The sequence below is a fragment of the Vanacampus margaritifer genome, chromosome 16 (genome assembly GCF_051991255.1).
Source record: "Vanacampus margaritifer isolate UIUO_Vmar chromosome 16, RoL_Vmar_1.0, whole genome shotgun sequence".
Lineage (NCBI taxonomy): Eukaryota > Metazoa > Chordata > Actinopteri > Syngnathiformes > Syngnathidae > Vanacampus > Vanacampus margaritifer.
This window is the reverse complement of record NC_135447.1, coordinates 18,011,884-18,038,689: the sequence shown is the minus strand read 5'-3', so window position 1 is coordinate 18,038,689 and position 26,806 is coordinate 18,011,884. Positions and strand designations below refer to the sequence as shown.

The following is a 26,806-nucleotide window of genomic DNA, read 5'->3' as shown; positions in this document are numbered from 1 at the left end:
GTGTCCTCTTTTCTCTGAAAATGGGAATATGGTCATCCTCGATTTACAATCTTTTTCGTTTAGTACAGTACACTAGCTTAGACCATAGTCACTTGCATTTTGCCACCCGGAAGTAACCTGGCGCCTATCGTTTATAAACATTCTAATTTGCGCTAAAGATTATGGTGACAATGATAAAGTGGACTTCATGGACAAACGTTTTGTGACTACATCTTCAACTTTTCAACTGATTCAATAAATCAGACATTCTGGACAAGTCCATGTGTTTCATTTGAAGGAACGGTTTTGGGGAAGGCTGTTTTCTTTTACCAAACAAGAACTGGTAAAGACAATTGTAGTGGTAGACCTTGGTGTGGAAGAACATACTATAAATGGACTGTAAGGACCCTAACCCTGAACCCCATTCAACACATTTGGGATGAACCGGAACTAAGATAGCGAGCGAAGCAGAGGTGGCAAATCCAGGTCCAGAAAGTAAAGACCCTGCCACAGTTTAGCTTTAGCCCCAGGTGCTAGCTTGCTTCCTAGCTAGCTACCATGGTGCTCGTTTACCTGCTTGGGAGGTAGCTAGCTAGCTAGCATCAATGGCTAAAGCCAAACTGTGGTAGGGTTTTTATTTTCTGGACCTGGATTTGCCACCTCTGGACCCAAGGCTATCTCCAACATTCGTAGGGGGTTAAAAAATACACACTCTACATTTCATTCCAGCCATTGCCTTGAGTTGCTGTCTTTGCCTCACCTGTTCTGTTCATTGGTAAATTCCAGCTCACCCTTGGCCTGCTCGTAATCCACTCCAGCTTTGGCACTGCCGTCCTCTGTGTGATATGGTACAGAAACGGTACCCCTGGAGCCTGAGTTCCTCACCACTGTCACCACCAGTGTGCCTGTGCTCTCACTCACCCGCAAAACCCCCTGACCAAAGGTGAAGATGCCAGCATGGTCATCATCCAAGATGGTGACCGTGGCAACCAGCGGCTCCACTAGTCTGCCCTTGGGTGAACATCCTGTCCCTTCATCACCACCCTCCTCTAACCTCAAATTTTGAAGTCTGACAAAGAAATGTTCATCCTCTTCAAAGATGTCATCATCCAAAATCTTCACCTAGGAAAGACTTTTAAAAATGAATACCCAAAACATTCTTCTGTTCATTTCATCTACAAATGTGTGATTGTAAATTATCAAAATATATCCCACCAACTCTTCATGATACGATGTATGTGCCATAAACGTTGACAAAACAATAAGGTTCAATTTACAGCTAACTCAATTGAATCAACATATAACAGCATCACAGAAAAATGCTAATTTTGTCACGTTTTGATCTGATCTCACATAGACCTGTTTTGTACACAAAAAAAACGACAATTATGAATCCAATATAAGCCTGTTCCTCCAGTGGGATAGAACTAAATATTGTTCCCATAAATTATATTTAATGACCTATTTTTTGCTCACCTTGATCTCTTTCCGCATCTCTCCTGGCTTAAATATCAAGGTTCCTTCATTAAATTCATAATCAGCATCAGCATTGGCAGAACCATTTTCCGTACAGTAGTCCACAGAAAAGGTGTTCTGTGCTGCACCCCCATCAAGGATCACCCAGAGGCTCAAAGTACCACAGTTCTCTGTACAAAGATACTGGGCACTTTCAAAACAAATGTGAGCACACGTGAGTTTGTCATCCCTCTGACCTGCGCGACGTGAGTGTTCAGCAACATGTTTCCTTAGTAGGTTTCCAGCACCTATCAACAAGCGAGTTGCCTGGATACGGTAAAAAGCTCGACTCTTCTTCTGCTGAACCAAAGTGGAGTAGTTGGCCATTTCGATAAGCTGGTCAAGGTTTTTCTCTGGGTGTTTATCCCTTAGGTCTTTTAACATACGAACCACCTATAAATTAAAGGATACAATTTATATAGTTTAATCAAAGTCAATAATGACATTCAATCAACGAGATCAACTATTGAAACAATTGTCAACATTGCATGTGAATGTTAAATGATGTGGCCAATCAAAAAACTTAATTATTAATAATCAATCACAATGCATGATAGCAATCCCCAGACAACATGCCATTTATGAATGACCAAAACTGCCAAAATTAAAAATAAATAAATGACTTAAAAAAAGAAAAAAACATATTAAAAAAAACACGTTTATGATAGCCCACTCATTTGAATAACTTTTCAACCTGACAGAGCATCTGCAGCATGTAAAAAATAAATGTGAGTGCAAAGCATATATATATATATATATATATATATATATATATATATATATTAGTGATGCAGTGAATATTCGGTCATTAAAAATCTCCGCCCGAAAATGGCTGTTTTTGCCATTTTCGGCATTCGGCCGAGATAAAATTAAAGCCAAAAGAATATGGCCGAAATAGGATGTTGACGCAAGCACAAAAAAAACACCGCTGCAAGCAAGAGTCTGTTTTAATTTAACAGCGAACGTGGGGGTGAGTGTCCGCTTTTTCTTCTCGCTGGCGTTTTACCATGTGAGTAAGAGCTGCTCCCGGGGTCATTGCGCACACCGGAGGAGAGGGGCAAGGCTTGCTGTATAACATTTAAGCGGATCAAAAAAAGACAGAACTGCCGTGTACTGCAGTACAGGTGAGCCACTCTTTCTCCCGCAACGCCTTCCCTTTTTTTTAATAAGAGCCCCTCGAACGCTTCCACTTTTTTACTGACATCCCCGTGGCCGTGCTAAATCTGTTAGCTAATGCTAGCACTATTGCTTTCAACAGTTTTAAACACTGCTATCTCCGGGTGGCGACAGACCTGTACAGGACGCTGTGTGTGACTTTGCAGTCCGTTCCCGGAACCGATTAGCTCGTGCGAGCAAATGTATGTATTTATTTTTAAACGTTGGTGAATATGTGAATCTGCCGATTTTAAGTGCGCTGCATCTTGTCCTGCCGCACGCATCTGTGCCCGCCTGTACGAACTACATTGACTATAAAGTGCAATCGCACCGCCAGAAAATGCTCAACCCTCATTTGGTGTTTAATGTACCTTTGGTACCTTTGCTTAGTTAAAATGCCAGTGCTAAATAAATATTTTATAATAATATTATAATTTTAATTAATTATAACAAATGCAATGATAGCAAAAATTAGCATAGTTTTTTTCCCGGCGTTTCGGTTTTTGGCCAAGCATTTTTCATTTTCGGTTTTCCGTTTCGGCCAAACATTTTCATTTCGGTGTATCCCCAATATATATTGTTGTTTTTATTTCATTTGAAAAATATAAAATATAAAAAATTCAAAACAATTTTATTTTTTTATAATAATTTTTTTTATATCCGTTTTTATTTTCACTTTTATTCATTTATTTATTTACTTAGTTATTTATTAAATTTTTCAATTTGGGCACTTTTAGTCCTCCATAGCCAATGTGCCGCTAAGGGGAAAATAGTAGATGGCAGAAAATTCTGATTGAATGTTAAGAATTTATTTATTTTTTCTGGAGAGCTCAGTATTGTTCATTCGGTAATTTTTCGATATATATATATTTTTGTATGTGGGTGAGTATGTGTATGTGCGCGTGCAATGTTAAGAAAATTAAAGGAATATATATGATCATTACATCCAGGAAACAACAATAGGAACACTTAGAGGTGACTACCACTGCTAAAGTGTTTGCCCTCAATCTCTCTGTGTACTAGCCTGTCTCCTGGCATCACCTCCCACACTCATGACACTCGACTAACAAGCACTGCAAACCTTCTAAAACAGTATAGAATAAGTTATGTTTGCATTAGCTATTTAGGTTTACTTTAGTGTTGCCATGCCATGTTTAATGACTGTAAACAGATGTGTGACATGAAATTTAAATAGACAGCCCCAACAAATCTCATACAGGCTTTATATCTGGATTGGGCACCTACAGTAGACCTGCAAATGGGCACTAATATAGTCTTTGAGGAAAAAAAAAAACTACAGCATTTCAACCTTCTTTCCTTTGACCAAACATCTTGCTGCTTCCATACCTCGTCTTGGTTTTGCTCCATCTCACTTGGTGTTTGTACAGACACTGTAACACTTGAGGAGGTTCTAGGACAAGAAATGCCATCGGAGTTCTTTCCGTCCATGATAAAATCATGGCCTTTGGGTACAATGTCACCTTCCATTTCCACCACAATACCATGTCTTTTGTCAGCACGGTAACGTTTGTGAAGGTATTTGTAGAAGAGCAAGCGGCGGTCAGCGATCCAAGCCAGTAACACACACAGCGGAAAGTAAACCAGTGTCACTGTGGCTTCCCACACCTTAAAATACAGACAGTGTTAGTTTTTAATTATTTGCACACTTACAAAGGCGATCTAACAAAGAGAGTGTGTAGAAATGCACCTCTACGATCCCAGGCGATATGACAGCTAGTATGAGATAGAGCCAAATGTAGGCAAAAATACTCCAGAAAGATGTAATAAAAAACACTCGCAGGTGTTTGATCTTGCGAGACTCTCCATCAGGGATCACCCACACACATATGCCGATAATGACAAACATATTGAAGGCAGCGCTTCCAATAATGGTGCCAGGGCCCAGCTCCCCTGCGTGAAAGTTATGTCCACACACCTGTCAAGTGGAAAAAAATGATGGATAATAACAAATGTGATTATGTACATGATGATGTTAAACAAAAGTGGGGAAACTATGCAACACTATTTATTATTTAGGGCCAAAACGTTTGGGATGACTGCTTCATTTTGACCTAAGTTGTTGACAATGGTGATTGGGATCTCCTCATACTGTATGTACCAAGAGGAAAACCTAAATTATACTTTTTTTTGCGGTGTAATAAAATGGGGATGCGTTATTCTTACATAATGATTTTTTTTTAAATATACCTCAATGACAGAAAGCAAGATCTCAGGAGCAGAGGAGCCCAGAGCCATGAGTGTAAGGTTGGAGACGGTCTCATTCCAGATTCGAACTGTGGTTACTGTTGTCTCTCCATTGGGTTTGGTAATAGTTATCTCCTTCACCTACAAAATAGATATTTGTAAAGATTATTATCAATTGTCATCTGAGTGTCTATATTGGGCCATGATTACTAGAACACCAACAACCGGTCAATAGCTGAATGGCTGAAGCCTCCAGATAGTTGCTTGCTTTTGGATTTCATCAAGCCCCATTTTCGTGCACAGCACAAGTGTAGCACAAAGCTAACTAGTGGAGTTATCTTTCCTTGGTATTTTGCTTGACTAGCACAGATAGAATTGGGTGTTTTGCGTCATTTTGCACTGTTGTGGGATGGAATACAGCCGATTCTCGGCCAATCAAGAGTGGCTCTCCTCATTCCTATTAAAATTAGGGCAGTCAAAGAGCACACAGTGTTTGACACGGCAGAAGCACTCGCTGGGGTCCATGCATGATATTTGGCCCACGCAAAGCATTTTTATACAGGTAAACTGCAAGATACAGCATCCCCTTGCGGATGATATAGTCAGCCGTGCATGTGACGTGGGCAATTGGAGATGGCCTTTCAACCTTGATGCATCCTTGTGTGAGCCCCCCATTGCTGTGCCGCACAGTCAAAGGGATGCTATTAAAATAATTAAATTATAATGATAATAATTTGTTTAATAAATTGGTTTTTAGAATGATTTAGAGGGATAGCCACATGCAGTTGTAATATTTATGAAGGAAACGTGAAGACATCTACCACACCGCCTATCTGCCTGCGCTTCGATCAAATCCACCAAAATCACATTACACCACCTACACACCTCTACCTAGAGCTGCTTTGTGTGAGTCTAAAATGTAATCTAACTTTTTGTCACCAAATTGCAAGATGCCCCAGCGAGGTGCAATGCGGATCCAAACACGGCAGACTAGACTTGCCCTGGCAAGAAAATGAAGATGCGTCCAATAATATGCTGTGCACACGGGTGCTTATCTATGAAAAAGGGCTCTCACACGGGTGCTTATATACAAAAATAGGGCCATTAGTGTGAAAGACTTTGATCTAATCTTTGTTTAAAATCAAGGAGTGTCTTTGTGGACACCTGAATTAACACTACAGCGATTAATTAAAATAACCAATTTTGTGAATATACATTAAATCATTTACACCCAGTCATTTTCATTGAAGCAACCCCCTTCGCCCCCAGCTGTTTTACTGGATTTTGACCGATTTTTGCAAGGTCCACAGAATATTGTGTTCTATTGCTATAAAAACATGGAAATTACCAAAAGAAAGATTAGTCTCTTCTATCATCAGGAAAAAAAAGTATATTTGTAACTGTTTCCATTTTGCAGCAATTGGCATTAGAATATTGCTAAATTTCATCATTATTCACATTCCTGTTTTCAACAGGAATGTGAACTAGAAAAATTCCCGCGGAAATTTTGAATGGGACTGCTGACTCTTGTAAATGAGCTGAACAGTTTAAAATTCAAACCACTGGAATCGCTCAAGAAATGTGGAAGTTAACCATAATCAACATCAACTAAAAATATCTCACTGTCCCTTTAAGAAAAATGCACTTTCACGCACACCCATTTGACTTTGTAAATGAGCTGAACAGTTTAAAATTTAAACGACTGGAATCGCTCAAGAAATGTGGAAGTTAACCATAATCAACATCAACTAAAAGTATCTCACTGTCCCTGAAAATGTATTTAAAAAAAATGTAAATGAGCTGAAGAGTTTAAAATTTAAACGACAAAAATCGGTCAAGAAATGTGGAAGTTAACCATAATCAACAGAAACTAAAAATATCTCACTGTCACTTTAAGAGCGCACACACATTTTTGACTTGGAGCCGTCACGCGCCCCACATTCCATTTAGATTGTATGAGAGACGCACCCCTTGAACAAAAGCCTCTCACGACTTAACGGTTCGAGATACAGATTCAAGAAATGGCTCGTTAGAACGGCAAGGGTTTGGGGAACACAAGCATGTTCTCATTTTTTTAATCGGATGAAAAATGACCAAATGAGAGCAGGTTGAAAACTTATGATTTATCAGAAATGAAGAGCGAAATGGCGCCTGAATTTAACATGGAAGAGATAGGCGAGTTCGTCCGACTTGTCCTCGCATAAAGTGAAAATAAAGGTACTAAATGACACCTTAGCCAAATAAAAGTTAGTTTGTCTGAAAGAAGACACTCGTGACTACAAAATGTGAGAATTTGATGTCTAGTGAGCAAAGATTGTGGCCATGGTGACGAGTTGAAGTGAAACTTTTGGAAGTACATTTATTTGTTCCCGCCACTCTAAAGTTAATTGCTCCACTCTGGCACTTGCAATACACAACAATGGGAGAAGGCTATTTGTCTGCTGTTTGCTCACTGTCTTTGAACCCGCACAGAGGGGAGAGCTTACATTCCTTAAAAAAGATTTTGACACTGAGCTAAAGATGGGAAAAATTCCTACAAAATGAGCTAAAATTCGTATCGGTCGGATAACGCATGCGTGCGCAGCGTGTCTTGGAAAAAGGTGCTTGATCTGTAATTTGTTCCCCCTTTCTCCATTCATTTCCTATGGGAGTTTTTGGGGAATTGCGTCGCCATGGTAACTTGGAATTCCTAGAAAAGTAATGCCGCACCGAGTCAGATCGAGCCGCATCGTTTGATACCTCATTTGTCCCGGTGCGATCTGCGGTACGGGCCGCATTTAAGCGGAAAAATCGGTGGAAGATTAAAAAATAAAAACAAGAAAAATTCCCGAATGGGACTGCTGACTCTTTGGTAATGAGCTGAACAGTTTAAAATTTAAACGACTGGAATCGGTCAAGAAATGTCGAAGTTAACCATAATGAACATCAACTAAAAGTATCTCACTGTCCCTGAAAATGTATTTCAAAAAATGTAAATGAGCTGAACAGTTTAAAATTTAAATGACTGGAATCGGTCAAGAAATGTGGAAGTTAACCATAATCTAAAAATATGTCACTGTCACTTTAAGAGCGCACATACATTTTTGACTTGGAGCCGTCACGCGCCCCACATTCCATTGAGATTGCATGAGAGAAGCACCCCTTGAACAAAAGCCTCTCATGACTTAACGGTTGAAGATACAGATTCAAGAAATGGCTCGTTAGAACGGCAAGGGTTTGGGGAACACGAGCATGTTCTCATTTTCTTAATCGGATAAAAAATGACCAAATGAGAGCAGGTTGAAAACTTATGATTTATCAGAAATGGAGAGAGGAAGGCGCCTGAAATTAACATGGCAGAGATAGGCGAGTTGGTCCGACTTGTCCGACCTTAAAGGGAAAATAAAGGTACTAAATGACACCTTAGCCAAATGAAAGTTAGTTTGTCTGAAAGAAGACACTCGTGACTACAAGATGTGAGAATTTGACGTCTAGTGAGCAAAGATTGTGGCCATGGTGACGAGTTGAAGTGAAACTTTTGCAAATAGAAGTAGACTTTTCTTTTTTTCCGCCACTCTAAAGTTAATTGGTCAACAGAGTGCGGTAGAAGCCTAATTCACTCACTGTCTTTGAACCCGCACAGAGGGGAGAGCTTTCATTCCTTAAAAAAGATTTCGACACTGAGCTAAAGATGGGAAAAATTCCTACAAAATGAGCTAAAATTCGTATCGGTCGGATAACGTATGCGCGCACAGAGTGTCTTGGAAAAAGGTGCTTTAGGTGTGCGATTTTGTCTTTCCATTTCCCATTCATTCCTAAGGCACTTTTTGGGGTATTGCGTCGCCATGGTAAGTGGGAATTCCTAGAAAAATAATGCCGCACCGAGTCCGATCGAGCCGCATCGTTGGATACCTCATTTGTCCCGGTGCGATCTACGGTACGGGCCGCGGAAAAATCGGTGGAAGATAATATAAGAATAATAATAAGCCCATTTTTCTAGGAATAGTAATATGTGCTGCTTGCTTGCTACGCAAAGCAGTCCCATAATAAAAAAAATAATAAACCCCTTTCTGTAGGATAGTAATATGTGCTGCTTGCTTCGCAAGCAGTCCCATAATAATGCAAAAAGAGCTTGTAGCAACATGGCCCTGGTTGATCTCTTATACTCTGCTGCCACCTGCTGGCCGTTTTTGTAATACCTACCATTGCTTTAAGCCAACTATTCATGGAGTGAAAGGCAAAGTATTAAAAAAAACAACTATTTACACGTTTTTGGGTTTGAATGAGTTAAGTGTGATTTCAAGAACAGCAACAAAAAAGATGATTCTTAAAAGTGAGGCATACCTGAGAGGTAATGACTTCGATCGATGCCATGAAGCGGTCCGCAATGATGGACACTCCCAGGAAAATGTACATGAGACAGAGGAAATAGATGACAGCTCTCCCTGCCCTCTCCCCTTGAGGAGGGTTGAGAGGCAACCACACTGGCAACAGTACACCAGGTTTACACACTACATTGCCTATACAAGTTCGCTTGTCAGACCCTGTGGCATTCGTCGAGGGCTCGGGCGGTAGAGGGCCTGATGCTCGTTCAACAACCTGTGGCCTGAATGATGTACAAGGGTTGGAGAGTAGAAGAACCACAAGAAGGAGAACAGGGACTGTTGATATGTGGAAGGGTATGGGTCCCATATCTCTGTGAGGCCTGGGAGTCACTGGGAAGCCGGTGGGTTAGAAAAGTTTGCTGGAAAACCAAAAACAAATACAAATTAATCTGAGAAAAACATTCCTAAATTTATGAAGATATATTTAGCATATTGCTGGCGTCTGGCCTAGTGTTGCACGGGATACCAGTACCAGTACCGTACCTTGATGTTTTGGCGTCAAAAACGGCTCGGTATCAATTTTTCTTAGTACCGGTACTTAAAAAAATAATAAATGTAAAACAAATACAAGACAGCCAGCCAACTCTGTTTTAAAGGCAGGTACACATACACGCATGGCCGCCTGTCTACCGATATGCGGAAAACGCCTTAAGTAAGTGACACGCCTCTTTCAGCGTGTGTGCGAGATGGTGCAAGAAGATGGCTTCACGCACTGAAGCGCTCGCTGGACGTGCACTCCTCGTTGAGAAGCATGAAGCGTTAATTAAGATTATTAAGTGTAGCCCTCGCTGGCCAGTCAACTCCTCATTGAGAAATATGACGCGCTAATTAAGGCTACACGTGAGCGCGCAAGCACACATGAAAAACACACGTGGTTTTCAATTTTCAGTTTTAGAAACATTTTGTAACAAGAGCAAATCATTCCTGCAGTGGACTCAAGGTGCGTTCAAGAACAGGCACACAGTAGGAAATCACAGTTATGCATAGAAAAAGCTCAGACGACTGACAGAGCAACAGACACAGGTTGTGACGCATTTTTGACCCTCCCTTAAAAATAAGTGGAGCGAGAATTATTTTCTTCACAGTTTGTAGTATTTGATTACTCATTCGACTAATTGGGAGCGGAATGGAAAAGAACAGAGACATGCATGCAAACTCAAGCAACTCCTGTTTTCGTGTTTTTACCAGATTTTACTCAACCTAAAAATGTTAGTATGTAACAAGACATTCCAAAATAATTCCAAAGTACTTGCTCAACTTATATACAGACTTGGACAAAATTGCTTGTAACCTCTCTCAAGAAAGAGAAACCCTCATTGGCTTGTGATTTAACTGGTAACAAAAACATTGTATTAACGTAGCCTAACATTATATAATAACATAAAAATTCTAATTTCTAAATCAAAATTTTATAGCAGGCAGGTGCTGTGCAATTAAATATTGAAGGGGACATACAGTATGAAATGTTTACTTTTTAATATTAGTGTACAAATATTAGTTCCTTTGGAATGCCTGGCATAGTGTTAAAATTAAACAATGGATGCTCGGACTCCGAAAATGAAGTAAAACTCCGAGGCATTTTTTTCCTCCGATTTTTGGGTCGAAGTCCAATTTGTACGAATTCCGAGACGTTCAAACTCCGAGTTTCTACTGTATTTGATTTTACAGATTTTTCCTATATTTGTAAATTATAATTAAAAATACACTGATCTTATAAGAAGAATGAATGTAAAATAACATGAAATCACTGTACCGAAAAACCTATTAGAGATACAGATATTTACTGTTTAAAATATGTTTGCCGCAGGTTCGTTTCAAAATCACATTCCGTTTTGAAATTGATAATTAAAAAGATCTTCCTCTTTATCTTAACATGATTGTCTTATTGTCAAATAAGCACTGACTGTCTGCCCTTCTTTCTAATGGTAATCACCAAGTTACAATAATTTAATACCAAAAGAAGCAAAACTTTAATCCACGAATAGAAACAATAACGCCGTAACGGTATCACACCCTGTCTGTAAAAAAATAAGCACTGACTGTCTGCCCTTCTTACTAATGGTAATCACCAAGTTAAAATAATTTAATACCAAAAGAAGCAAAACTTTAATCCACAAATAGAAACAATAACGCCGTAACGGTATCACACTCTGTCTGTCCAAAAATAAGCACTGACTGTCTGCCCTTCTTACTAATGGTAATCACCAAGTTACAATAATTTAATATCAAAAGAAGCAAAACTTTAATCCACGAATAGAAACAATAACGCCGTAACGGTATCACACCCTGTCTGTACAAAAATAATACATTTAAGAGGGCATAATGCTATTGATAATCTATTTTACATTGATATACTAACTGTAAAATTGTGTATGTTCATTAAACTGTGAACTAAAGTTGGCCGGTCTGAGCCAAAAACATTTAAAATGACTCAAAAATTAACAGTAAAAATGTGTAATTTTATAATAAATTCTTTGTTAACTGACTAATGTTTTTATTGAAAATAACTACAATTACTGTTATGTCCTCGATGGTAACATTCATAAACATTTTCTTAACATTTATTTTGAAAGGACATCTAAAGAGACATAGGGAAAAGGGAAAGTTTGAGAGGGTGAATATTATGCAAAGCAAAGAATTAGACTTGAACTACAGGAATGCTGCCTCTGCTTAGGGGACATCAGCACTACCAACTAAGTATACATTTCATGTGATAAAAAATTACTAAAAACAGAGGTGGCGCGGGCTCAGTGGTAGAGTGGTTGTCTAGTATCCCTGAGGTTGTGGGTTCGATCACGTTCGAAGTATCCTTGAGGAAATTACTGAACTCCCGATGCTGCATCATCAGAAGGTGAATGAGTAGTCAAAATGTTTGAGGGCCTTGTACGGTGGCACAGGTCCACCCCTAAAACTTAATATTAATGTAATGTCAATGTCATGGGTTGCAAATAGTTCGGTTATCAATCCAATTGAAAATCTGTGATAGGAATTAAAGAAAATGGTCAATGCAAGGTTCCAACTAGTGTTGTCACGATACCAAAATTTTGACTTCAATACTATACCTGCATAAAATACCTCGATACCGGTACTGAAACGGTACCTCGACAAAACTCTAAAACATCAGCAAAAGCAGCAAAATTAAAAATGACGAAAGAACTTCAAATTATCTTTATTTATTATTAATTCAAAATATTGTGATGGATACATGTTAATTTATGTACATACTGTACATATTTATGTTTATACTGTATGTGCTTTCACATTGCATGCCATATTCTTGAAGTACTGTATTTGACTGCATTTGATGTCATCCGTTTTAAATATTGGCAATACAGTGGCACTCCAATGACTCAATGTAACGTTACTTGAGTTTGCGTGCATGTCTCTGCTCTTCTCCATTCCGCTCCCAATTAGTCGAATGCGTAATCAAATACCACAAACTGGGAAGAAAATAATTCACGCTCCACTTATTTTTAAGGGAAGTGTCAAAAATGCGTCACAACCTGTGTCTGTTACTCTGTCAGTCGTCTGAGCTTTTTCTATGCATAACTGTGATTTCCTACTGTGTGCCTCTTCTTGAACATACCTTGAGTCCATTACAGGAATGATTGCTGCTTTTTCTTCTGCTTCTCCGCGAAAAACATTTGCTCTTGTTACAAAGCGTTTCTAAAACTGAAAATTGAAACCACACGCATGTGTGTATGTGTACCTGCCTTTAAAAAAGAGGTGGCGGGCTGTCTTGTATTTGTTTTGTATTTATTATTTTTTTAAGTACCGGTACTAAGAAAAATTGATACCAAGCCGTTTTTGACGACAAAACATCGAGGTACGGTACTGGTACTGGTACTGGTATCCCGTGCAACACTAGTTCCAACCTGCAAAAATGAGCTGCAGCAATCAGAAAGGAATCAGTAAGTTGGAGCCAAATTAGGTAGAGCATTTGTCATTAGTTAAGTCCATGCCTCAAGCTGTTTTATAAGCTAGAGGTAGTGCAACAAAGTACCAGGTGTTGCACTTTTTGTTTGGTTTTCATGATTCCATATTTTTTCCCTAAGAAATGAGTGATTCCATTTTTATTTACACTACGTGCTCTACAAAAAATACATAATTTATGCCAAAAGGTAGTACGATAATACACAACCTAACCATATGATGCACACATACTATTCTTTGTACAGTACTTCTGAAAGGGGCTGTCAGTCAAGATGTTGTCATATTGAATTGAATTGAATTTTTTTTTTTTTTTTTAACCATAGCCACAAGCGCAAAGGCTTGGGATTACCGGTAGTTAAAAGTAAACATGATCTGTCTGAGTCATCTTGACCACCTATCAAAATTACCTGTGAGAAACTAAAACCAAAATGTTAAGCCATGCAATGCTTGTGATTGAAGTAAGAATGACAAAGATAATTCACGTGCAACAATGCAAACTTCTTTAAATGGCACTTTGTACTAGTGTCTCTGTACCATTGGTTTTAAAGTTAAGGTAAATAACCATTTCAATTTTAACTGTAAAATAATGTAAATGTTATGATCAGTCTGTCCACATCACTACAACTGACACAATCCCTAACTATAGTCTCCTTCACACCTGGTAAACTGCCAGTCAGGACAGACTTTGTGTGTGCTAGCATAATTTATTTATGGGCATTATAGGTCTTAAACCTGCTGAGTAAGCATGAGCTTTCAATTGTACCTTATCAAGAAAACAACGCATGCATTTCCAAATTAGGAAAACGTTATGGATTTAAAATATCAAAGCGCGCGTGTCACTGAAAATGTAAAGGAGGCAGTTTACTTTTCAGTATGTGAGAGCAGGCTGTTGCTACTACCACTCATAGATGAAGCTACACTGCATTGTGGATTGTGACTTGAAACAGATACTTGGGTGCTGCATCTTTGATGTAGCCTGAGCTCTGCCTGATCATTATACAGTTGTGATTCAGAAACGCTGAAGAGCTGCTGCATCACATTTCACTTTCCAAGCAATGCTAGGGTTACAACGACCTCAGACTAACAAACACCTTACACCAGAAGTTGTTAGAAAAAAAAAATTCTAAACACAAAGGCTAAAAACCTAGGAAGGTTACCTTTCTTTATAAAACATTAGGTCTTACACATGTCACAATGTCATAAAGTTGTTAGAATTATGCAGAGCCAATGTTGGTAGCCAATCAAAGAGACACTTCTGCTAGAGCTGGATGCATAATTGCATTGCTATTGTATATTTAGGTAAATATACAATAACAATGCATTTTTTCCATGTCAAACAATAATAACTCATAACTAGACAAAGTGCAATTTCTGCAGAAATTGTGTTGAAATGCTAAAAAGCTGAATGCTATATTAGCTAAATTCTAGGATTTGAATGCATGTGCTTATGAAGTAAATTCAAAGATACATTATGTGAAAAAAAAATCACATTTTTAATTGTAGTTAAATGACAAATGAATAAAAAGAAAACTTGAGCTGCATTCTGTCTAAAGTGGGATTTAATAATTTCAGAGAAATGTTATTTCTTAATCTGATAATCAATTGGTATCGAACCATCGAATGTACTAAAATGTGGTCCAAGCGAGGTTTGAACCCAGGTTCTTGGTGGTGGCAGGCAATACCTCTAAGCACTGACCTAACCTGACTTGTTAAAATTCATGGCTAATGGCGTATTTATTTTTGAAAAGTGTCATCTGATGCTGACAAAATTCAATGTCTGTCCCATTGAAAATTAATGGGGAAGGATACTTTTATTTTGAAGGATACAGGAGAAGGTCTCATAAACCGTTAGGAACTGACGTAAGTAACTGACGTACTTAGTAGCGTCGTCTTCCAAGTGCAGAGAAGACGTGCGCCACAGGAAATCAGAGAAAACTGAAGTTTACAACTAATTCAGTGAACGATTCTTTAGTACCTGGCTGAGAAGGGAACAAGGTTCGTATTGGAGCAATGTTTCATTGTTTAACTAATGTTGCTATATTTCATGTACATTACTGCGGCCCAGGGTAGAGGCATGCATGTTAGCCAAACAGAATTGCGCTACAATGTACACTTTTGCCTAGGGCACCAAATCACCTAGGGCCGGCCCTGAGCCTGACAATTTTCCAGGTATCGTGACCCTTTGATAAGAAATATAGTCCTTTTTTTTTCAAGCCGTATCGTCACAAAACTGAAAATAATGCAGGGTTCTACGTTAAGCCTTTTAAGGTGGTGGCCTGAGAAACCAAATTGTGGCTCTGCCACAACCCTGCAGCACTGCCCCTGTATATCGCTGGCTTGGTCCGATATTTCACATATAATTTGGTCAATTTAATATACATAAAAAAAAAAACTGTACTATTAGTCGCTCACACGTGTGTTATTTTTGACAAATTATTCACCAATAAGATAACTATAATAAGTAAAAAATATTATTTATAAATAGAATAACCAATAAAATTATTTATAAACTAAATACATTATCAAATAAGAAAGAAAACTATCTAGTGTCCATAAAATGTCCCATTCAAACTATGTGGTTTGAGTTCAATGTCGCTATTTTGGTCACGAATACGCTGAGCCCTGAAATGTAGAACAACGGCACAAAGCGGGCGGTGCGTAGTGAGATGACAGTGTACTTCGGAAATCTGAGACACCCTACACACTCGCACCCATCAACGGGAACGTGCAATTGAGGGGCACAAGGATGGAAGTGCGAGTACTGGGACAGGGCCATCAGGGCCGCTGCGCCCTACATGCAGAGTACGCATAGTGCGTAGGGCATCCTCGTCCGTATGGGGCCCCATTTTGCCTGCGGACATACATTGCGATATCGAGTGCGCATGTCATTGGTGAACTTCTGACATGCACTTGACATATTGCTGAAACATTCGTAAGCGCACCAGCCAAAGTATTTACTGTTTGAAAGACATGAAGAACCCACTTTTGAGTATTGTGATTTTCAGTTACATACACAAGGTTTTGCAAAAAAGTGCTTACATTCTAGGATCCAGAGATTCGTGGAGAGAAGTAAAAGAAAATCGTCGTACGTCATTCACGTTTGAGAGTATACTCTGTCATGACTGGGAAGATCTGGCTTTGGTTGAGGGTCCCGATTGGTCCTGAGTGGGTTCCTGCCCTTCCGCGGGTTGACCAATCCGGGCCCTCAGCCACTTGTGCCTGGCCCCAGGTGTGGCTAGTTACCCAATTAGTGTGGGTGTATTTAGTTCCCGGATGGTGATCAGTCCGTGTGGGATCATTGCCGCTTGTCACGGTCACCTCTGGAGTTCTGTCGGTTACTTTGATTTTGTATCTTTCAGTTCTTTGTTTATTTAATACTAACCAGTACCCTGGTTAGCGCTTTTGTAAAATAAAGTACGTCAGTTCAACCTGCACTCGTGCCGTGGTTCTCCTGCCTCCCTGCATTTGGGTCCTCCACTCCACACGCAAGACAGATTCAACTCCGCTCCGTGGCGGACCGTAACATACTCATGGTGCGTTCACTGATCACACAGACATTTCAAACATACATAGAAAAAACTCATTCAATGTGTCAAAAATAAATAAATATTACATGAGCCCATTGCAGGGGGTACGTGGAAACATTTCATAACTTATTTCCCAGATCAAAAATCTGTCAGACGCACTACTGTAAAATCAGAACAGCCGCATGGGCACCCTAAATTTCTGATAAAGCGAGTGATCAAACGTGACGGAAATTTGCGTGACATCAGCCAATCCGAGTGCAGGTTTTCCTTCTCTTCTGCAGTTTGCAAGTTGAAAACGTAAACAGAAAGTAAAAGATACAAGAAGTAAACAATGACCGAACGCGCAGCGAAACAAGCCATGACTTGGCGTCATCTTCCCAAGATGAAACTGTTTCGACAAGATCTTGCTTTTGGGGCGGTATCACATGGAGTAAATGAAGACGTTGTGCAGGGTAAGTACTCAAAAACAGTTAAGACAACAATCCTGTTGACTCAGTAGAACAAGCTAGTGGAGCAACATGTGGAAAGCATGCTAATTCGAGAGGGGTTTGCTCAGGCTGTTGACATACCAGTAGCAGTTTAGCTGCTGCTAAGTAGCTGTACAGCCACCAGACCAAAGCCAGAGGCGGACTTACCATTAGGCAAACCTAGGCAGTTGCCTAGGGCTTCACGTTACTAGAGGGCCTCCTAAAATTCCTCATACACCAATATAGTTTTTACTTATTTACGCACATTAATTATGCTTTTGATCCAAATCATTTCACTAAAATGCCAGCAGAAGAAGGCTTCTTGTACCGTATGTCTCTTTACCCCCCCCCCCCCCCCCGATTTCCAGTAATGGATCAGTCCATCTTACTGCGCATGTGCATGCACAAAAACAAGAGCGAAAGGGCGCGAAGTGAAGGCAGTGAGCGAAACTGAGAAGAAAGGAGAAACTAAAAAATGAAACAAAGTTATCGCAGTGGGGCTGATAAGAATGAGGAGGAAAGTAAAAAGTTGATTGCCAAGTTACCAAAAATGACAAATATTTTCACTGCGTCTATAGCGACTTACAGCCTACTGAGCAGCAACAACAAGATCGTCGCCTGTTGGGGACGCAGATGTAGTGAGTAACAGTTCAGCTGGTGACATTTCCCCTGTATTGATAAGTATTTCTTCATCTCATTGAACTTGGCAAGGCCCGTTATCGTTGCAGCTTACCACCCGCATGACGGTTGCTATTTTTAGAACAAGTCGGGACATTTTTAAGCTCATTTTAAATGAATACATGTGCAGTTGGACAGTTTAAACAATATTCATATATTGGTAGCATCACTTGTTTCTCCTCTGAGTTGCAGCCAGCCTGTTTTTAGGCTTGTCATGATGCATTTTTCAAACTGGCCCAAGGTGATTTCTTTTTTAATTAAAGTTTTGTCTTAAGAAGTCACCCCACAAAGGAATATTCTTTCACTTTAAGAATTAATAATCATTTAGGGGTTTTTCACTGAGCAGAAAGGGTTTGAAATATGTAACCAGCATCATAATGTACAGTGCTCGGCGCAAAAGAGTACACCCCCTTTGAAAAGTAACGTTTTAAACAACATCTCAATGGATATAAAAACAAGTGGGAAAGTGTTTTCTTTAAGTAACACTCATTTATAATCAACTGTCTGCTTCACACCTGTGTAATGAATAATGAGACACACTTGTAGACGTCTGTAGTTTAAAATTTGGGCTTTTTTTAGCGTTGCTCTCAGAGACGTTCTGTGGGGTGTACTCATTTTTGCAACACCCTTATTTGAGTAAAACTGAAAATGTTGTTCTCTAATTCATATTATTAACTTTATTTTCATGCTATAAGGCAAACAGTTAATATATAAATTTAGTTTTTGTGTTCATTGACATATTGTTCAAAGTGGTATTTTTCAAAGGGGGTGTACTCACTTATGCTGAGCACTGTACAATAGTGAAGTAGAGAGTGCAGTATTCACCTCAGAGATACAGCGGAGCAGACGCAATCCTCAAATTTCTACATTAGCACTTGACAATACCACTGAATAAGAAGCATTATACTGTGTTGTGCGTGTTTGTTTCAGAATGAGACAGGGATGTGCTGTGAGAGTTACAATATTTTGTCATGCAATTTTAAGGAAAAGTACTATATTGGGATTTATGGGTCTGCCTTTGAAATTATGTCTTTTTTGGGGAGGGAAGTTTTATGTACTCGTGGTATTGGTATCTGGTATCAGTATGTGTGACTACTCAAAAGTCGAGTAGTAAATATATGTAGCTGTGTTCTCATTCGAAAGGGCCCCAAATTTCTTAAATCCGCCCCTGACAAAAGCAGCAATTAATCGTGCTTATTACCATAGAAATCCTTATTTTCTTTTATTACTTATTATAGTTACCTTATTGGTGAATAATTGGTCAAAAATACCACACGCAAGACTAACTAATAGTATAGATTTTTGAAAGAATATTAAATTGACCAAATTATGATATATGAGGTATCGGACCAAGCCAGTGATATACAGGGCCAGTGCTGCTTCTGACAGGGCCACCAGGAACCACCACCCGGAATGCTGGCTGGTTGTGGTCGTGTGGTGGTCTGGGACAGGTCATATTTCTTTACTACCTCTGACTCCGACTCTGTCAATACCTGTCAGCACTACCGTTTAGTAATTGGCTGGGAATAATGTTGAATAATGTTCACAAACACTTTTCTAACTGTGAACTTCTAACTATGAACATACTAAAAGAAAGAAAATGTCCCCCATGTGTACAGTTAGACTGCCCTTTTGCGCTAGACTTGAGCTGGGTGTGAAAGCAGGGCCCTCTATTATACAAATCTATTATATATTTATCACACTGTAAATACTTCTTTAAAGCTTGTGTATTTCCTCTATACATATTTTTCCCATAACAGCATGTATGATTGAATTTTCCAAAAGTATTTTATTCCAAAAGAATAACATAGTCTCAAGTTTCATACAAATTTTGGCAGAAAGTAAGTCTTACTGTTTACAGACAAAGTAAGAAAACAGATCCAGCCCTTTAATAAGTAACCGGGGCTTTGGCTGGATGTTATAGGCCTGTCAAAGAAGCAGTTGAATCAGACAGTAAGCTGATCCATCGAGCTGCACATACACAAGACAGGCACATTGCATGGGCCAAACAACTAATCGGGCATTAGAGGGTAATGTGTTCTAGTGAAAAGTTAGTAGGAAATCACACATTTTTTAATGATGTCATTTAGATTCTAAGTCAGGGAGGTTGACACAAACAGAAAATATCTACACTTCCAAAAAATTTCATGAATGTTTCTTTAGTTATATTTAGTATTTAGATTTGTAATCAATAGAAAGTAAAGCCATTTTTGGTTGGAAAAAATTACCACGTGTAATATCAGACTAATTCAAATTGTTTAATTAAGGCGCTGGCTGGAAATCAAACCCTCCCAATTTTCAAGGAAGGATGCAGTTATTATCATTAAACTACCGACGTTTATAAAGTTGTTCACATCCAGCTGTCATCCTAGTACAAACCCCATTGCTAATCAAGATTTGTTAAAGAGTTACCTGGTTGTTTCCATTGTATGATGGAATTTTCCATGAAGGACAATCACTGCAAATGTTTAGCAAGTTTGAAGTTTCCCACACAAGCGTTTCGTTATGTTAGTCAATGGATACATGACTGAACGTGAGAACATGGGGTCTGCCAGGAGGATTTTGCACATCAGATTACACCGGAAACAACAGGAACAATGCACAGCCCACTGGTTGACCCAAGTAGTCTGTGTAAATTCAGCTAGAATGATTTCAGGAGAATTGATAATTGGGTTTGTGGTCAAAATACTACATAATATTACATTTACTTCTACGGAAGAGGATTAAGGCCAGTGAAGAGAAAAAAAGGTTGGCAGGATTTTGACTTTAAAATCATAGAATTCTGAGATTAAAGTCAGAATTCTCACTTTAAAGTCAGAACTCTGAGTTTATAGTCAGATTTCTGAGAATAAAGTGAGAATTCTCACTTTAGAGTCAGAATTCTGTGATTAAAGTCGGAATTCTGAGATTAAAGTCAGAATTCTTACCTTAAAGTAAGAATTCTGAGAATAAATAGAGAATCCTGTAAACCCTTTTTTTTCTCTCTTCACCAGCCCTAATCATCTTCCATAGAATCCCTTCAAACAACATGTGGAGTTGGCTTTTCATCTTCTGTGTTACATCCGTCCCTCAGTGAATTAATTACCCTCGGCGTATAAATTACCACTACCCATGGTTTTTAATAAGGAAAAAGCAATGTAACCCACGCATAGTGTGTCCACTACGTCAAAACTGCTATCAGTTTGGACAGCAATGCAAGCCTGGTTAATCAAAAGGCTTAGTTTACAGCATGGCGGGCACACTGATGCACTGTACAGTTCCTCATGTTCAGTGATATACAGTACTTTTGCTAACTTAATTAAGCTCTAGACTACTTCCTTATGCACGTCACAATAGTGAAGTAAGGTGATATATCTCATTATTAGAAAGGTACAACCCATTCATTATTTTACATTTTACATATTAAGCAGCAGTAAATCAGGCCGCTCAGACAAATTAAGTGTGGACAATTACTCCTTATGTTAGATCCACATTGTTAAGTGTGTATACATCTTTATATCCTTGCAAACTAAGCACGGCATTTATTCTACCCTCAATTCTTGCCATTTTGTTGCATTCTTCCTTAACACTCACTTTAATTTATTTTCAGCACCAGAGTGACTTGACATTGAATGTCATACACTGGTAATTTTTTTTAAATGACTATTTTCCTTTAACACCATTCATTTTTTAACAAGCGATTAATGACCACCCCTTACTTGGAAAGCCACATCCACGTAAAACTTGAGCAGTAATAAATTGAATAATAATGCATATATTTGTGGTGAATGGGGTCAAGTTGTATTTTGCAATTTTACAAATGTGCAGAATTTCACAAGTTACTTCATGTTAAAGTTTAGATAGCTCTTAATATGAAAAGAAAATTAACTGAGCTGTCACTAATGTCTTACAAATGCAATGATGCCATCTAGTGGCAGAAAAATGACCAACACAAATCAATAACACACTTTTACAGTTGAGTACATCTTTTTAATTTAACTCAATTTAATGAATTATGAAATTACTGTATCAATGACTAAAAGATGCAACCATACTTCTATTTAACATTTTTTCCCAACTTTTGTTAATGTGATTAATTACAATTAAAAAAATGTAATCGCCTGACACCCCTAGTATATATACAATGCTGTCTCATTGCTGTTATATAATATGCAGAGGCAATTTCACCATTAATTATGCACTGTGAAAGAACAAACGGATTAAGGATTAGTTAGTCAACAGTTTTTACAAGTTGACTTCAAGTAATCAATCTAATTTGTTTGTTTTGTCTTTCAAGTCCTCCACTCTAGTCGAAACATTACAGACCCCCCTCCAACCCCCAACCCCCCAAGATGTCTTCATGTGTATCTCAGACAGGACAGGGGGCAAATAGAATGAGAGAGGCTTAATGAGCGGACAAGAGGTGGACAGAAAGGGCTTTTTGACAAGCTACTGACAGCCAGAAGACAGCAACTCCTAAGGTTTCTATTACATGAGATACTCTGTCTGAGCATTGGCAACCATGTCACACCTTAGAAGTTAGCAGCACTCTCCACTTTAGCTAGAACACAGTGCTGTTTAAAAAAGTCAAACACAAACATTCAGCAAAATTGACAAAATGGATGAAATTAATGATCATTTAATTGATTATTGTTTTTTAATTAACACGTTGATAGTAAGAAAAAAACGTATCCACATCAACAGCTACTCTGCTAGTACTGCTCTAATTTTTGCCTCAATTTATTCAACATGCTATTACCTTCAAATCTACACAACTGACAGTATAATTAAAGATAAATAAATAAAATACTAATTGTCTATTATGTCCATCTGTAGACAATATACAGACATATATGTCTGAATACAGGATGGTGTAAACCCAAAATTTGACAGACTGTCAAGAAAGACTCTGATATACAATCACTTATCTTTGGGTGGAAGATTTTTTTAGATTCATGGTCGTGAATACTTATTACCGAGCCGAAGGTAACACATTTCCTACCTAGAGAAACACAAGTCAATCAATTTGTGTACTTGTGCCCTTTATTGTTCACCGTGGTTACTGGAATTGCAAGCATCAGCCTAGTTTAGAACAACAAATTATTAACAAAAGAAGCAGAGGCAGCCAGCAAAGTTAAGCACGCAATAGAGTAGAAAAGTCAATGAAAACGAAACAAGATGACTTTGCTGCATGTTAACTAGTACAAGCAGAGTGAAAGTCTTACAGAAGCTCTGCAATTTGTAAGGGCGGGAGCGTTTTCATTGTTGTTAAATTCGTCTGCTTGGCTCTTGTAATGGAGGCACTCAAAAACAACAACAACAAAAAAACATTGTTTAATGCAATATTTTGGTTTTCTCTAGGGCATGTAAATATAGTGACTTAATCATCTTTTAGTTGATGTGAACACAGACAAACCAGTTCATACTCTCTCATAGTAACATTGGTGCATAATACAGCTTTGAAAATTAAATAATGTAATAACCTAAACTATTGTAGTGCTGTCACTATTGAATATTTCTAGAATCGATTAATTGATCGATTCTAGAAATATTCAATAGTGACAGCACTACCGCTTATTCAATCGATTAATCAACTAATCTGATTCCTTTTAATTTTGCATTAAAATGTATTACAAAAGCCCCCTCCCCCCCATTACTGTTTATTTGATCAATTGGTGATTGGTGTTTATTTTGTACTTCGTATTCATATAGTGATATTAAAAAAAAAGGTGTTTGCAAATGGTTTACATGTACTCTATATCACTTAGCATAAGAGCCATGGATATATTTGCAATGTACAGTCGAAGGTGGGATTCAAACCCGCGACCTCCTGGTTACTGGACAATGCACTTTACAAACTGCACCACTGAGCATTATCAGAGAGCTAGTAATGATGATCAGTTGTATGTATGGAGGTGGACGTGGATAGACTTGGAAACATTTTAATGTCTGTCCCATTAAAAATTAATGGGGAAAAGTACATAGATATTTTACGTTAAATTGTGCAAATACTGTAAGTAATGTGGAATCAGACGATATATACCCCGGGAGGCGTGAATTTCTAAAGCAAGTTGAAATTTGACCGGTGTAAATCGTAAGTATTTTGTGGTAGTTGTTTCACGGCAAAAAATGTGTGGAGAATGAAAATGACAATAACATATGTGGGAATACTTCAGCCATTACTCGATTATTAAAATAGTTGTTGATTAGTTTTGACAGCTCTAAACTATTGCACATTAATTTTTTTTTGACAATTCAAAATATTTTTTAAATTGTATCCATCAATAAGAGACAACAAAGCAATCTCATTAATGATTGGGTAAAACGGAACCTTTCAAATGTCTTTACTAAATCATGGGTGCCAAAGGTTTTCAGTGGGTGAGACAACTACACCGTTTTACTGATTGATCCAGGAGGAAATGTGAGAGAAACGTGAGGTATAGTATAGCCCTTTGTCCCTTGGCACCTTAAATGGTGCGCGTATCATTGCCTGTGTACAATGCTGCAGCATTGGTTTACTTGGGCCGCTACAGTGGGGGTGGGGTGAGGGGTCTTGCATTACAGGCTAAATAGCAGCAAGCAAACTTTAGTTTTAGCTTTTAGCCTTAGAGCCGCTAAACATGTTGTTTTGTCTCCTTTTAATATGTTTGGTAGTAATTCCGATTATTTGGTGTGATTAAATACCAAATATTCCGTTTTAGTTTGTTCTGTTGTGATAATCTTTATATTTATCTATTTTAAATGTTTTTAAGAGTTTGAGGCAATACCAGATACACAATTCTGACAAGAGAAAACCAGTCACGTTGACATGGACATATGACTGTGGCCAGCGGAATACCTCATCTTCTATTGCCTGCAATCTGATATGTGATTCAGGATGAAAAGAGGTTTAATAAACAATTTGGTGTTTCTTTAAGTTCATGCTGCTCTCATGTAGTTGAATAGGAAAGCAGAACAAAATCCATCAGTATGATGTATTATTTATTTTAAGATGTATGGGTGTCCATGGAGGGCATGTTGGACTTTTGGTTAGCTGATCTGCCTCGTAGATGTGAGATTTAGGTTTCAAACCTCAGCTCCTGTCTCCTTGTGTGGAGGTTCCATGTTCTCCCGATGCTTGCGTGGGTTTTCTCTACGTACTCTGGATCCCTCCCACATTCCAAACCAGGCCTCCAGACTAAAACAAAAAAGATTTCGAGGAGCACAGTTCCAGTAACTTAAAATTTTAGGGGCGCTGAAAGAAAATTTAGGGGCGCACACTGTGAATTGATTTTTAGAGTAAATATTTTCACTGTATTATTGATAAATAATAGGGGTGTGCCCCCCCCCCCCCATAAAAAATATTCTCATAAGAATTGCAATTCTCATTTAGTACGATTCAGAACCGATTTTATCAAAATAATTTTATACTGTCTTGCCCTTGTTTTTGTGTACCTTTACTGGAAGCCGTTCTTTTGAGTGATAAAAGTGCCGCGAGTAGCACACTAATTAGCATTAGCGAGTCAGACTGGAGTAGATCATGATTATTTGCACATCTATACATTGAAGCAGAAATCATTGTCAATCAAATCATTTGGAATTGAAAATTGATTGTGAATCGAATCGCAGACCCAAACATCAGAATCAAATCGAATCGTGAGACAGTCAAAGATTCCCAACCCTATTAAATACTAGCTGAAATTATAGTGTTTTAATTCACATTTTAATACATTTTGTAGAAACTTTCTACTTTCTTCTGGCGTTTCTAAAGGGACGATCAATGCGACTCTTGAATGAGTCTGGTTAATGACGAGAGCACGACGTGGGGGAGGGTGACTCTCCCGAACGCGTGTTGTTTCTTTAGAAATACTACGGAGGCTTACCTTGCTTACTTGATAGACGTTTCACATTGCTAGGCAGAGAGCCTGCCGCCATTCGAAGTCACTACGTAATGAATGCGTTGCGATGTAAATAACAATGGCTGCGTGCGTCCAAATAAAGTGTCTACAAAATGTATTCAACTGGAAATTATTTATGAAAAATTAATCGCATACTTATGTTAGTGACAACCAGATAAATAATATAGATCAAACTTGTCATGACAGTCGGGGTTCTTTTTAAGTATAAGTTATAGTTATAGAGCCTAATAACAGTGCAACCTTTAATTTCGAATGTTCCTGACAATTCGGGTTTGCAGATTAAGCAATTATAATTTGTTTAAATTTTTTTGTTGTTGTTACTCTCATGTACAGGATATGTTAACAATCACAGTAAAACTTACTACATTTGTAGCTGGATATATATATATATATATATATATATATATATATATATATATATATATATATATATATATATATATATATATATAGATAGATAGATAGATAGATAGATAGATAGATAGATAGATAGATAGATAGATAGATACATATATAGATATATAGATAGATAGAGAGAGAGAGAAGTAATACTGTATCATGACAATACTGAAAATGAAAATTTGAATCAGGAGGCGCAATGAAAAAACATTTTATCATTACTCCAATGTATGTTGTGACTGAGATAATGACTTGACGTCACTTAACATGCCTGAAATTAATTTACTACACACTTGACATGTTGTGCTTTTGCCATAGTAACTTGAGACTTGTTTGAAACGGACTAGACTTACTTGCAACTCGCACATTGTGAGTAATAGCCTCTACAGCTCTAGTTATTTAGCACTGTAGACTGTTCACATTCATGTACGTATAGCAGGACCTGTCGCCTGTTACTCGGTCACTCAGAGTTTAGTTCTGTGAGTGAAGTTTTTAACTTTAGAGTTTGGGGCAGCTAGCATATTGCTGAACCTTTGCCACTTGTAGGTGTCAAGATTGCATGAAAATTGTGTTTTCCAAGTTCGCTGTTTAAAATGGACAAAAAAATTGCATTAACTATTCTATTATCCATCTTTGCACAAAATTAATGCGTTCAATATTCCGGGAGACTATAGTGATGGAGATTCCCAATTTGAAGCGGCATTATC

General features: G+C 38.2%; 1 protein-coding gene across 1 annotated transcript in view; it reads right to left on the bottom strand.

The window, feature by feature from the left end:
* Positions 1-26,806, bottom strand: part of slc8a2a (solute carrier family 8 member 2a) — a 55,310-nt gene that overhangs the window by 27,325 nt on the left and 1,179 nt on the right. The window contains exons 2-7 of the mRNA XM_077547612.1: positions 9,178-9,577; positions 4,858-4,995; positions 4,358-4,585; positions 3,997-4,275; positions 1,456-1,887; positions 740-1,101 (exon numbers count right to left, since the gene is read on the bottom strand). Coding sequence (XP_077403738.1) covers positions 740-1,101; positions 1,456-1,887; positions 3,997-4,275; positions 4,358-4,585; positions 4,858-4,995; positions 9,178-9,525 — 1,787 coding nt within the window. The 5' untranslated portion in view covers positions 9,526-9,577. The remainder of the gene's footprint in view (positions 1-739; positions 1,102-1,455; positions 1,888-3,996; positions 4,276-4,357; positions 4,586-4,857; positions 4,996-9,177; positions 9,578-26,806) is intronic.